Below are 14,844 nucleotides of genomic sequence, written 5' to 3' on the forward strand. Positions count from 1 at the left end.
GAGGGGAATGAGAATCAATTCCTCATTCTTAGAAAGGAGATAGAAGATGAAGAGGGAGGAGAGAGGAGAGAGGAGAGAGAAGGAAGAGGGAAAGAAAACGGCTGAAATGAAAGAGAGGAGTAGGGTTAGGTTGAGTTGTTTTGTGTCTTATGCAGTTATGCGTACCAGCCCAAAGGCCCGTTTGTTTTTAATTTAAAAAAAAACACCGACTATTAAATTAGTCGGTATTCTTGAAATTTCCGACTAATTTAGTAGTCGTTAATAACTTTTTTTATTTAAAAAAAAATACCGACTACATCATTGGTCGGAAAATTACATGTTTGGAAAATTTTGAGATTTTTTTTGGTCGATATTTTACCGACTACTTATGTAGTCGTTAAATTAACGACCAACTTCAAAGTAGTCGGTAAAACAGTAAATTCCGACCACATTTACGTAGTCGGTAAAAGTAGTCGGTAAGTTTTTTCGAATATTAGTTTTGGTCGACTTAATTCACGACTATTAAGTAGTCGTAGTTTACCTGCAAAGTGGTCGTAAATTACCGACCACTTAATTTTAGTCGGTAAAAAAAATATTAACGACTACCATTTTATTAGTCGGTGAAATACAATGTCACCGACTACTTTTCTTACGGTCGGAAAATTCAGTCGCTAAATCACTGTTTTCTTGTAGTGATAGCAGTTACTATAAATAGAAGTTTCTAAAAATGGGAATATGGTTTTCGGGATTGTCAGTCAGTCACGGATTGTTCGTCGCATGCTTAGGAAAGCTTAGTCAAGCAGTGTTTGGTTTCATCATCGAACACACCGCATCAGGCCTAGGGACAAATGTAGGTGTCTACAAGGACCTGGGCTCTTTGTCAGCACTTAAAGCATCAACAAATTTTCTATGACTAGCATTAAACTTATCATAAGTCACATAATATGCTATAGGAAACCGTGTACCTAAGGATAACGATGGCTCGGAGGTCGTGGAAGTAGGGTGTTAATGTTGATCTGAATGACAAATAAAATCAGTGTTCAATGAAGGAGGACGTCATTGACGCGGAGCTGGGGCATCATCGATGGGAGCCGAAGCCTCGAGTTCACGGGAAGGTGTTGTTGTGATAGGTGTAGTAGGTGAGCCTGCTAACACTGCCTTGTCCAAAAATAAATGTACAACAGGTGGTGGCCTGGGAGGTACAAAGTTGCTAGTCCCATGGTCCACCAGAAGTACTTGCACGTTGAGTAGTGCGAGGTCGCCTATTGTACACAATCGGAGTCGTAGCTACAGTAGTTGTAGGAGCAAGAAGAGGGGGATATGAATTACTCCCTCTTTCATCAGACACAGATGAGGTGGGTGGGGTCACTGTAGGCTGTTCAAATATGCCAAACTCCAAATCTGTGAACTCCATTGTACTGGGAGGTGGAGTAGTTTCAACAGGAGATTCAGCAGCAAATGGAAAAACATCTTCAATGAAGCGAACGTCTCTGGATACAAACACCTCCTTTGTCTCCAAATCATATACCCGCCATCATTTCTTGCCAAAAGGATAGCCCAAAAACACACACCTTTGACTACGAGTAGCGAACTTGTCCTTTTTTCGTGGCTTGTTATGAGCATAACACAAGCATCCAAACACCTTCAATAAATCCAAGTTAGGCGTCTTTCCAAATAGTATCTCATATGATGATTTTCCTACCAACAATTTAGTAGGAGTTCTGTTAATCAAGTGCACTGCAGCTTGGACAAAATCACTACAAAAACGAATTGGAAGAAAAGCCTGTAACATCAGGGCACGAGCCACTTCCAAAATATTTATGTGTTTTCGTTCAACCCGTCCATTTTTTTGTGGTGTACCAACACATGACGTTTGAAATAAAATTTCCATTTCCTGATAGAATTGTAACAATGATGTTTTGGTAAATTCTGTGCCATTATCAGACCATATGAGTTTGATAATTTTACCATATTGTGTTTTTACCATAGCATAGAAATTACGTATACAACCGGGCACTTCACTCTTCTCTTCAATTAAATATACCCAAACTGCACCTGAGTAGTCATCAACAATCGTTAGAAAATAATGAGAACCAGAAGACAAATGCTTAGAATATGGACCCCATAAATCACAGTGAATTAAACAAAATAAATCTTCTACTTTATTCTCACTTAAAGGAAAAATGGGACGAGTTTGTTTAGCCCAAAAAAACACATCACAAGAGTCTAGCTCTTTCTTTATTTTGCTGTTTTTACTAGCACTAAAAATATAAGATAAATGTTGACTCGACGGGTGACCTAGACAACTATGTAATAGAAGAGCGGATTCCGCTGTAGTAGCATGAGTTTAAATAGGTTGATCCATCTCCCGAAAGACATACACCTCATTCCTTAGCTCACCGAGGCCAATCGTCGTCCTCGTTATGCAGTCTGTACAACACATAAACGATTAGTAAAAGTCACAAGACAATGTGAGTCAAGGATTAGCTGACCAACTGAGATTAAATTGCATTTAAGGTTAGGAACATATAAAACATTCCGGGGTACTAATCCGTTTCCCAAATTCACACTTCCTTGAGATATTGATGCAGTCTATACTCCATCTGGAAGAGTAACAGGACTTTGGGGTAAGTCAGAAACATCATAAATATTTTCCAAAGTTCCTGTCATATGGTGTGAAGAACCACATCAAGGAGCCATGTACAACCATTATCCTTACCAAATAATTTATCACTGGACGTTGCATTCTCCAGAAGGTTCAAAATCTTCTGCAGTTGGTCATTGGAGAAGGGAAAAGAGTTGATGTTGTTGGAATCACACACATTGCTTGCGTTGTTACTGCTAGTTGGTTGCTGGGCAGCGTTTGCTGCTGCAGCGTGCAGGGGAGGAGGCAAGCCACGACCTCCTGGAGCTCCCCCTCGGCCACGACCACCCCTACCCCGACCACTGCGACCACCACGCGTGCTAGGGGGAAACCCAATGCGTTGATAGAAACGCTAATAATCATGGCCAATTCTGCCACAGTGATTGCACGTTGGTGGACCGGACTGAGTATCTGCAGAAGATGACTGTTGAGCATCATTCATGGTTGTGTTAGATATGGATTGAACTGCAAAACTCACAATATCAGTTTTATCATCACGATCACGAATAATACTCATGTATTGTTCCTCCTGAGATGCTAAAAAAAATGCTTTGTTTAAACTAGGAAAGGGATCCATGCTGAGTATTTGAGTACGCAATGCCTTGTATTGTTCATCATCAAGACCTAAGACAAAATCATGAGTTTTGTCTCTTTCTATACAAGCACGGAGCTTAACGGCAGCCGCACAGGTGCAACCACAGAGTAGATCTTCTTTCCCGTACAATTCATCCCACAATGCCACAAATTTGTTGTAATAGCACACAACTGAGAGATTTTTCTGACATAGTGAATGGTAGTCAGATATCAGTTGATTTAGGCGAGGTCCATTAGAAACACAATAACGTTCCTTCAAATCAATCCACATATCTTTATCAATTTTATGAGAAACGACACTAGGTTGAATCGACTCATCTACCGAATTGAAAATCCATGAGCAAATAGTCGAATTATTAGCCTTCCATGCCACAAATTCTGGCCCAGTTTCATCAGTAGGTTTAGCAAAATCACCATTAACAAAACCATATTTATTTTTACCCTCCAAAGCATTCACAATAACCTTCTCCCATATATCATAACTATTCTCTTTTAACAGATATTTCGAAAGAGAATTAGTAGGACCTTTTGAAAGATGTAAATAATAAATAGAAGAGGCATTACTTTTACCACTATCACCAGAACCCCCCATGGAGACAGATTGATAGAAAAACTAACCAAACCTGTCGAGGAAACAAGACTATGATTGTTCCTGCTATCCTGCGCTGGACCAAAGTACCCCTCAAAGAGGCTGCAATGATGGAGGAAGTTGTTGAGGATGCGCTAGAGAAAAGGGGGCAGCCGCGGAGAAGCGTAAAAAAAATTAATTTGAGGATCAAATAACCATTGAATCTGTTACCATGATAAACATCAGAAATTGTGTCAATTGACTTGGTATTGAATTGCGGAAGCGTTTACATTATATAGTAGCTCTAGGGCTTGGAGCCTAAGTAAACTCCTTAAATAGACAAGACCTAGGAAAGATATTAGGAAATAAACACATCTTTACATAATACACCAAAACTGCCATAAACTATATCCAATAACTTCATTGTGTTTTCCTTCTCATGTAGTAACAGCACAGATGATTGCAAGCACATGCATCAAGAATTTTGATGATTCACTAATGCACTCCGCCTAGTCTCTGCTTTGCATTACATTTAACGCCATGTTGGTACTTATATATCAATTCTAATGTGCATTTTCTCACTTGTTATGACATGACTCGTGAGTAAGTGTTCAACAAATGCTTATTGTGTCGTTTGGCCGTTATTGCAAGCTTTTGGTGTTGTATCAGTAGAGGCATATGTATTGATGATCAAGACTGATTTCTCATTTCATATTCTTTCTTTACTGTTTGTTGATGAATATTGAAAATGTTAAAATTTGTAGTTTATTTGGGAATATTTCTTTCATCAAGTTGCATGTTTTTATCAAATCTTTAAGGAAGCCATTTGGTCTCTAAGGTTTATTTTGCCTGTAGATTAAACTGCATGTCAAGTGTTAGTTAAAGCTGTATAGTGATGTTCCATGCTTCCATTATCAACATTGATTTTTATCCTGATACACAGTCATTACTGCTTGGATGGCAGGAATTTCGTGAATCCTATTTCACGTTCCTCTCCGTGATAACTGATAAGATATATTGCAACTTGCAAGGATACTGTTATCCCACTTTTTGGACTAACGACATAACCGTTCTAACGTTTGATCATGTCGTGTCAGCCAGGTCCTGTCGTGTCGCAGGTAAACACAGCTCCAGGGAGATACGTCCGACGTAGCATCGTACGACGAGGTATAACCGACGAAGGACAGGCGACAAAGTACAGGCAACTGAGACACGTCCTCGAGAAACGGGTTGATGAAGATAAGTTGACCTAAAGCCCATGATAGGCAGCGCCGTCAAGCTAGCAAGAACGAGTCCAAGACACACGCGAGAAGCGCGGAAGCAGTTGAAGACTGAAGAGACGTGTGACAAAGATACTCCTATCTTTGTGGGATTTTCTCAACCGATTAGACCGTTGAGAATATCCTATAAAAGGACGCAGATAATGACAAGCAAAGGACGTTCACTCAAGCTCTAATACTCTTAAGCTATAAACTGTTTCAGTATTCATTATTGTACTTGAGATTTTTGATATCGATTCTCAGAAAGAAAAGCATAAACAATCATATAGAATACTTAGTGGATTGATAGCCTCATAGCTATCCGCGGTTTTTTACCTTATTCCTGGGTTTTCCGCGTCAACACTCCTCTGTGTCGTGCCTCTTTATTTGTGTCGTTGATTCTTTGCTTAGTTAGTGTCGACCCTAGCCGAAAGTCGCCCCCATACGAATTTTGGCATAAACAGTTTGGCGCCGTCTGTGGGGACATTAACTAGGTTTTACACAAAAGCACCCCTTTCACCATGACTACTGGAGAGATGACGATCGCAGAGATGAAGGCGGCTTACGAGAAATCCCAAGCCGAGCTAGCCCAAGAGAGGGCATCCAATGAAACCCTCCAGAAAGAGCTCGAATCTGTAAAGAGCAACAAGCACCAGTCCCGCTACAAAGGTGGGAAGCCAAAAAAGCTAACGTTTGAGATGCCCGATGACTTTGAAGATGTGACCGACGATGAGGAGGAAACCCGTGAGGAAGAAGACAAAGAAGCTCCCGATCCGGTGACCCAACGCCTGAACAAGATGGATGCACGCATGACAAAGCACTATTCCCGCCTGATGAAGTTGATGACCAGGTTCCCCGGGGCACCTACACCAGTGGAGACCGAGCCGACCGACGGGTATGCCGCGTCGCCGTTCTGCGAAGCGATCGCTAGAGTGACAGTTCCGCACACACTCCGGCTCCCAACCTGGACCACCCTCTACGACGGGACATCCGACCCCTATAGGCACGTCAACTTCTACAAGCAGCGCATGTGGCAGATCGGGATTCCGCACGACCTAGTGGAACCTGTTATGTGCAAATCATTCGGCGGCACCCTTGATGGAGCAGCTTTGGAATGGCTCACGAACGTCCCTCCCAGATCCATCTCCTGTTTGTCCGACCTCATCAACGCCTTCTATCAACAATTCGCCAGCAGTCGCCAGTTAGAAAAACAAACCAGTGATCTCTATCGGTTGGTTCAAGGGCCAACCGAGTCGGTACGCGATTATTTTAACCGTTTTAATTGTGAAAAAATTGGTATAAAAAATTGTGATGTCAGGACTGCTATTGAGGCGTTCAAGAGAGGCCTCATCCCCAATTCGGAGCTATACCGGGAAATAACCAAATACCCCTGTGCAACTTTCGAAGAGGTGCGATCAAGGGCCACCGCCCAGATGCGAATCGAAGACGACGAGGTTATCCGAACAGCATCTCAACGATCAATAGGGGGCAGCAGCGACAGAAGATCGTACACCCCAAGGAACAACAATTGGCGACACCAACCATATGTTCGGCAAAACCAGGTACAAAGTGTCAATCAGTATTATGATACTAACAATGTCTACAAGAACGAGCGGGTCGAACACCCTAACATCTCCGACTACGGCTTCAACGTCGACATTGGAGGTGTGGTGAACGCCCTTCAAAATGTAGGTGGAACAGTCAGATGGCCCCGGAAGAATGACAGACCGGACTCCATGAAGGACATGAGCAAATGGTGCGACTTCCACCGCGACAACGGACACACAACCGAGGAGTGCATCTCCCTCAGAAAGGAAGTCGCATACCTCCTGAAACGGGGGCATCTAAAGGAACTGTTGAGCGACAAGGGAAAAGAAACATTTTCCAAAGAGCAAACCACCCTGCCCGGCCCAGCGACAAGCAGCGAGCGACCAGACCCACCACCATTCAGTAAAGTGGTAAATGTTATTTCCGGTGGTTCAGATATTTGTGGACTAACCTCTTCTGCAGCTAAAAAAATTAACAGGGGAGAATCTGAGACCGTAGAAGAGGGACAAACCGAAGACGAGGTCGCACTACACAGGTCCCTGACCGCAATGGCTATCACTTTCGACGATTCAGATTCTGTAGATACACAGCGGGAGCACCACGACGGGTTGGTAATATCGCTCCCAATAGGGAACGCATTGATCAAAAGGATACTGGTCGACAACGGAAGCTCAGCCAACGTACTGTTCTTGGAAGCACTACAAGAAATGGGATTAGAAGAGAAAAACATAGTAAGGAGATCAACAGTTCTGGTAGGGTTCAGTGGAGAAGCACTACGGACGGTAGGAGAGATATCGCTGCCTACATACGCAGAAGGCGTCAACATGATGACCAAGTTCAACGTCGTCGATTGTCCATCAGCGTACAACGTCATCCTAGGACGACCATGGATCCACAAAATGAAGGCAGTGCCATCAACATATCACCAATCAATCAAGTTTCCAACCAAGTGGGGGGTCATGGAAATCAAAGGGCAGCAAAGGGATGCGAAGAAATGTTACGAGACAGCACTGAAACCATCCAAGTCACCCATCTAGCAATTACAGCCAGGGTCGACGTCGGACGACCCCGACGACCAACAAATCGACGAGATAGTACTAGACCAGACAAAGCCAGACCAAGTCATAAGGATCGGAGCCTCACTGCCTGACAACATCAAAAGTCAGATAGTGTCGTTTCTAAGAGAAAACTCGGACTGTTTCGCTTGGTCGCACGAGGACATGACAGGAATCAGCCCAGACGTGATTACCCACAAGCTCAACGTCGACCCCAGCTTCAGACCGGTAAAACAGAAACGACGTAAATTCGCACCCGAAAGGAATAAAATCATAGACGAAGAAGTCCAAAACCTGATAGATTCAGGGAAGATCAGAGAGGTCAAATATCCAGACTGGTTAGCAAACGTCGTCGTCGTCAGCAAAAAGAACGGAAAATGGAGAGTCTGCATCGACTTCACAGATATCAACAAAGCTTGCCCCAAAGACCCATTCCCTCTGCCGCACATCGACGCCCTGGTCGACGCCACAGCCGGACACGAGCTACTCACATTCATGGACGCCTACTCAGGATACAACCAAATCCTTATGCACCCAGACGACCAGGAAAAAACATCTTTTGTAACGGATAGAGGAATTTATTGTTATAAAGTCATGCCTTTTGGTCTTAAAAATGCAGGTGCGACGTACCAAAGATTAGTCAACAAGATGTTTAAAGACCAACTCGGAGACACAATGGAGGTATACATTGACGACATGCTGGTGAAATCGAGGAAGGCTGACGATCACGTGGAACACTTACGACAATCCTTCGACATACTAAAAAAGTACGGTATGAAACTTAACCCGACTAAATGTTCTTTCGGAGTGTCCGCAGGAAAATTCTTAGGTTACATCGTCACCCAACGAGGAATCGAGGCCAGCCCCGACCAAGTGCGCGCGATCATCAACATTCAATCCCCGCGGAACATAAAAGAGGTACAACGCTTGACAGGGAGAGTGGCGGCACTGAACCGTTTTATATCACGGTCGTCGGACAAGTGTCGATTATTTTACGACGTCCTGCGCAAGAACAAGGGGTTTAACTGGTCCGACGACTACGAAGCAGCCCTGCAGAACCTCAAAAAATACATGATGTCGCCGCCCCTCCTATCCAAGCCAAAAGAAGGAGAAGTCTTACAACTCTATTTAGCCGTTAGCTCGACGGCAGTGAGCGCGGTCCTAGCTCGAGAAGACGAAGCACAACAACTACCCATTTATTACATCAGTAAGTCACTACTGGAAGCAGAGACCAGGTATTCTTCCCTCGAAAAACTCGTTTTAGAACTCGTTGCCGCAGCCAAAAAACTAAGGCATTATTTTGAAACTCACCAAATAGTGGTGATGACTAACTATCCAATCAAGTCCGTGATGCGTAGGCCAGAACTGACAGGTCGAATGGAGAAGTGGACAATGGCACTAGGAAGGTTCGACATCAAGTATCAACCAAGGACGGCTGTAAAATCACAGGCCCTAGCAGATTTTGTGGCAGACTTCAGCCCCGACTTAGAGAGGATAGCAGACGACGAAGTCAAACTCATCAACAACATAGAAGGAATATGGACACTCTTCGTCGACGGCTCATCTAACTTTCGTGGTGCAGGTTTAGGCGTCGTACTAAAGTCACCACAAGGGGACATGATAGCACAGGCAATCTGCTGCGATTTCAAGGCAACTAACAACGAAGCAGAATACGAGGCGCTAATCGCCGGAATGACATTAGCTATGGAATTAGGGGCAAGCGGACTTAACATCTTCAGCGACTCACAACTAATCGTCAACCAGATTAACGGCGACTACGAAGCTAAAGACCTAAAAATGACCTTGTATCTCGAGAAAGCAAAAGAGTTAACTTCCAAATTCAAACCCTTCTCCATCAAACAAGTCCCAAGAGACCTAAACACGCAAGCCGACGCCCTTGCCAACCTAGGATCCGCACTCAGAAAATCACCATTCTCGACCATACCTCTAGTACACCTACTGTCGCCCGCCGTCGAGAAAGACATACCACAAGACGCCAGCCTCGTCCTATCAACCTTAAACACAGACAGTTGGACCAAACCCATCTTCGATTACCTAAAGCACGAAACTCTACCCGACGACAAGCTAGACGCCAGAAAGATACTTTTCAAAGCTTCACGATATGTTATTTTGCAGGACGTACTATTTAAGCGATCAGCAAACGGAATGTTGATGCGATGTGCCGAAGAGATCGAATGGGAAATACTATTGAAACAATACCACGAAGGAGAATGCGGAGGACACGAAGGAGGACGAAGCTTATCAACCAGAATCAAAAGAAATGGATACTATTGGCCAACAATGCTTAAGGACGCCATGAGGTACGTATCCAAGTGCGACAAGTGCCAACGACACGCAGGTATGACACATAAACCATCCGAATTCTTGCATCCAACCCTAACTCCGTGGCCTTTCATGAAATGGGGGATGGACATTGTTGGCAAATTGCCCGTCGCCCCAGGACAAAAGGTCTTCATGTTAGCCCTAACAGATTATTTTTCCAAGTGGATAGAAGCAGGTGCATTCCAACAAGTAAGGGACAAAGAGGTATGCTCGTTCATATGGACTAACATAATATGCAGGTTCGGAATACCGTCAGAAATCATCTGCGACAACGGATCACAATTCATCAGCGACAAGACAAGAGCTTTCTGCAAAACATGGAACATCGAGCTAAAGACGTCGACGCCCAGATACCCCCAAGCAAACGGACAGGCGGAATCCAGCAACAAAACGATCATCGCGTCGCTGAAAAAGCGGTTGGACGACAAGAAGGGGCGATGGGCAGAAGAATTGCCATCCATCCTATGGGCCAACAGGACGACGCCTAGGACGGCGACGGGACAGACTCCCTTCTCACTCGTTTACGGGTGCGAAGCGGTACTTCCCCCTGAAGTGACGTTGCCCAGTGCACGATATGGACTCATGACGCCAGAGCAAAACGACGTAGAACTCAACGAAAACCTCGACAACACAGAAGATCTCAGGGAAGCAGCATTGATAAGAATGGCGTCACAACAACAGATCGTGGCAAAATGCTTCAACAAAAATGTCAAAGTGAAAATGTTCAAAGAAGGAGATTGGGTACTGCGCAGAGTATTTCAAAACACGAAAGAATTAAACGCGGGTAAGTTAGCACCAGCTTGGGAAGGACCGTACTTGATCGACAAAATCGTCGGAAAGGGGGCATACAGACTCATTACCAAAGATGGCAAGTCGGTCCCCCGAAGCTGGAACGCAACACATCTTAAACTCTACCATTTTTGAAATCTCGTCGTAACCAATTTTATCAGTCGTCGTATCGTCGTCTTTACTTTTCTTTATCGTTTTATTTTAAAAACCATTACTGACTTAGGCATCGGAGGGCCGTTGGCATCCCCAACGGCCAATCCTCCTAGCGACCCCTGTTTTCTTTTGCAGAATGCAAGACGCACGACGAATGACATCCATAAGCAACAACGTACGACTCAGAACGAGATCGCAAGAGACAACGAACTAACAACGCAGGTATGATTTTACACATCAGTCGGTTCAATACTTATTACTTGCAAAGCATCTGCTACACGAAACTAAGACATCAAAACGCAACGGGATAACCATAAAGAACAAACGACTAAGGAAAAGAAAAACAAACTTAACATACACGACGCGCGACCCCTAAGGCCACGACTTCCGAAATTCAAACACAAAACATTATCCAAACACCGCGTCGCCACTACCGACGACGAATAAAAACATTCCAAACACAAAAACAAAACACAAGTCATCCAAACCACCTCGTCGTCGCCATCGACGACGAGTAAAGAAGTTCACCAACAAAACACAAAAACCAACAGAAATTCGAAAACTACAAACTGTTACATCCCTTCTTCCTGAGTAGAGACCACGGCTTCCTGCTCCGACTCTTGCTCTGGGGGCACGACTGGCACCTCCACCGACACCACGTCCAACGTCTCGTCTTGAGAAACGACGACGAGGGCCTCCTCTTCGCACCCAACAGCTAAAACCTCCCCCTCTTGGTCCGGAACAGGCGCACTCACCACCAACAAAGCCGCATCCACCTCCGTCGCCTCAGTACTAGCAGTGTCAGCCGTCTTCGCCAACTCCTCCGAATCCACCACAGGCACCGACAGGTCAGCCATGGTACCGCCATTAGCCAGATAGTCATCCACCTCCTTTTGACATGGCCAAAGGCTAGTCTCCCCAATCAGGCAGGTACATCATCTGCGCCCGCGTCCTCCATATAGCGAGAGCCTCGACGTCCTTCGCCTCCTCCTGCAGGGCGTCGTACAAGCTCCTCAATCCATCCAACTCCTCCGTCGTCGAGGTCAACTCCTCCTTCACTTTCTCCAGATCCTTAGCCACGTCGGCTAACTGCTTATCCTTACCTTTCAATTGATCACCCTTGGCCTTAACCACCGCAGCAAGATCCACGACCTTCTTCTCAGCAGCTTTCCACTTCGCTTCCCACGACGCGGCCGCCTTCTTCGCCGTCGCTGTCAGCTGCCTTGCATTCGTCACCTCGTCGCACAGCAACGAACACTGCCTACGTACAGCCAAGGCAGCCTGCGACGCCTACGCAAAACCAGTGCCAAAACAGATTTACACAACATACATCTTTCGCAAACAAAAAAGAAGAAAAAACTAAATAAAACTCACCCGCAGACTAAGCTCAGCGGCGTCCGACGCGGCAAGAAGAGGATCCACCTCGTGATATCGTCGATACGTCGTAGGCAAGATCAAGCGATCAGCGAAAGGCCATATAACCGACGCCTCTTCATCACCCAAGAAGCTTGGGGGCAAAGTGATAACCGTATCCTCGACAGGATCCGTCTCGACAGGACGCTTCTTGGCCGACGAAGTAGACACTTTACTAACGTCGACAGCAGCAGACGACGCCTTGAACGGCTGTGGAGGCGACGACGAAGCAATCGGATGAAAGCCTTCGGCTCCTATGACGACAGGCGTCTCGGCCGACGAACCTATCGCAGAAAACCGAGGTACGACCGTCATACCTCGTCCACCAGAAGTCGAGGACGACCTCAGTCGCTTCCTTGCACGCTCCTGAATCTCGCTCTGAGACATCCTCGACACAGGCCGAGACGAAAGAGTATGCTCTACACCCAATACAAAAAATAAAGTTCAAACATTATCCAAAGCAAAAACAAAAATATATACAAACCCCGAAATAAACAAACGACAAATACCTGAGTTGTCAGCCATATCACCTACTTCACCTTCGGCGGACGATGAGTTTGCCACTACCTCCTCAAGCAAATCCAACCTTTTCCGACGACGAGTCAGTTGACCTGATTCCTCGTCTATTTCCTCCTCCTCGGCGACGTCGCCTGACCGGTCCACCTCCTGCTCGTCTAAAAACTCTCCGTCGCGACTGAAAGACCTATCCTCGACAGAATAACCCAAGAACTTCCGATACTTATCCTCAGAATCAGCGTTCAACTCAGTCAACGACGACGCCTTGACAACTGCAAAACAAAACCAAGTAAGGCGACGTTCAGTAAAACGACGAGAAACAAAGATAAAACGACACATTTACCTTCCATCGTCCATCCCTCGACCAGAAACCGCCCTTTATCTCCCAGAGAATCTTTGCCTACAAAGACAAAACGACTCTGCCAACCCCTGTCGTTCACACCTAAACCAACACCTAAGTTCGTCTTCCCCTTCTTCGTAACCAAGGTATACCTACAACACTTCTGCAGTGCTAGGTCGTAAGTGTACATCAAATCAGACAGGTCAAACGGCGTACGCCAGTTCGCAGTAACTCCGTGCACCACCGTGAAAACCCGCCATATCTGGGGCATCAACTGACCCGGGCTCAAATGGAAAACCTCGATAAAGGACCTAACTAGAGGAGTGAAAGGAAATTTGAAGCCAATTGTGAACGGATACTCATACATAACCACATACCCCTCTGGACAGTCAAAGGCTTCCTCATCCGAGCCGGGAATCTTCACTTCCGCCGACGGCGGCAAACCAGCAAGTTCAACAAAAGCCGCCGGATCCACCACAGTAGAATATATCGGGTTAAGGGACTTAACCCGAGTGGAACCCGACTCCCCCTTTCCTCTCGCTACAACCGACTTAGATCTACCCATCTCACTTACAAAAATCTACAAGGAAATCGAAAAAGAAAGCAAATTTTACCTGAAATCGAACAAACTCAGTGCGAAAATCGACTTCGCTTTCTCCCTCTTCTCTCTCCTGCTTTCGGATCTAGAAATTTTTTGAAAAACTTGGTGTGAAGAACTTTATTGCATGTCGTGAATTGGTATTTATTACTCTAGAATTTTGAACGGTTTTATCCCACGAACTAGGCAGTTGGAGACGGTTTTTTAATTTGAATTGTTTCTTTTGCTCTGTGTGACTCCGCAAATTCACAATTGGGGGCAAACTGTTATCCCACTTTTTGGACTAACGACATAACCGTTCTAACGTTTGATCATGTCGTGTCAGCCAGGTCCTGTCGTGTCGCAGGTAAACACAGCTCCAGGGAGATACGTCCGACGTAGCATCGTACGACGAGGTATAACCGACGAAGGACAGGCGACAAAGTACAGGCAACTGAGACACGTCCTCGAGAAACGGGTTGATGAAGATAAGTTGACCTAAAGCCCATGATAGGCAGCGCCGTCAAGCTAGCAAGAACGAGTCCAAGACACACGCGAGAAGCGCGGAAGCAGTTGAAGACTGAAGAGACGTGTGACAAAGATACTCCTATCTTTGTGGGATTTTCTCAACCGATTAGACCGTTGAGAATATCCTATAAAAGGACGAAGATAATGACAAGAAAAGGACGTTCACTCAAGCTCTAATACTCTTAAGCTATAAACTGTTTCAGTATTCATTATTGTACTTGAGATTTTTGATATCGATTCTCAGAAAGAAAAGCATAAACAATCATATAGAATACTTAGTGGATTGATAGTCTCATAGCTATCCGCGGTTTTTTACCTTATTCCAGGGTTTTCCGCGTCAACACTCCTCTGTGTCGTGCCTCTTTATTTGTGTCGTTGATTCTTTGCTTAGTTAGTGTCGACCCTAGCCGAAAGTCGCCCCCATACGAATTTTGGCATAAACAGATACTGGACATTATTAACAGGTTTCTAAGTTCTATTTATCCTGTCATTTCATCTGCATATTAACAGATTGTTCCGTTTCAACTCTTATATACTT

The 14,844-nt window shown here is 45.0% G+C and overlaps 3 protein-coding genes across 3 annotated transcripts; 1 reads left to right on the plus strand and 2 right to left on the minus strand.

Moving 5' to 3' along the window:
• Positions 1-783: 783 nt before the first annotated feature.
• Positions 784-4,817, minus strand: LOC130465918 (uncharacterized). The gene is made up of 2 exons (XM_056834712.1): positions 2,699-4,817; positions 784-2,409 (listed from the first exon to the last, which is right to left on the minus strand). The coding sequence occupies exon 1, from the start codon at positions 3,807-3,809 to the stop codon at positions 2,976-2,978; it is 834 nt and encodes a 277-aa protein (XP_056690690.1). The 5' UTR covers positions 3,810-4,817; the 3' UTR covers positions 784-2,409; positions 2,699-2,975.
• Positions 4,818-5,565: 748 nt separating this feature from the next.
• LOC130465408 (uncharacterized) lies at positions 5,566-7,629 on the plus strand. Its single transcript, XM_056834150.1, has 2 exons — positions 5,566-6,275; positions 6,363-7,629. Exons 1-2 carry the CDS (start codon positions 5,566-5,568, stop codon positions 7,627-7,629), a joined length of 1,977 nt encoding a protein of 658 aa, XP_056690128.1.
• Positions 7,630-11,841: 4,212 nt separating this feature from the next.
• LOC130465409 (uncharacterized) lies at positions 11,842-14,516 on the minus strand. The gene is made up of 3 exons (XM_056834151.1): positions 12,855-14,516; positions 12,307-12,764; positions 11,842-12,222 (listed from the first exon to the last, which is right to left on the minus strand). Exons 1-3 carry the CDS (start codon positions 13,198-13,200, stop codon positions 11,842-11,844), a joined length of 1,185 nt encoding a protein of 394 aa, XP_056690129.1. The 5' UTR covers positions 13,201-14,516.
• Positions 14,517-14,844: the final 328 nt, after the last annotated feature.

The sequence above is a fragment of the Spinacia oleracea genome, chromosome 1, assembly GCF_020520425.1.
Source record: "Spinacia oleracea cultivar Varoflay chromosome 1, BTI_SOV_V1, whole genome shotgun sequence".
Classification (NCBI taxonomy): Eukaryota; Viridiplantae; Streptophyta; class Magnoliopsida; order Caryophyllales; family Amaranthaceae; genus Spinacia; species Spinacia oleracea.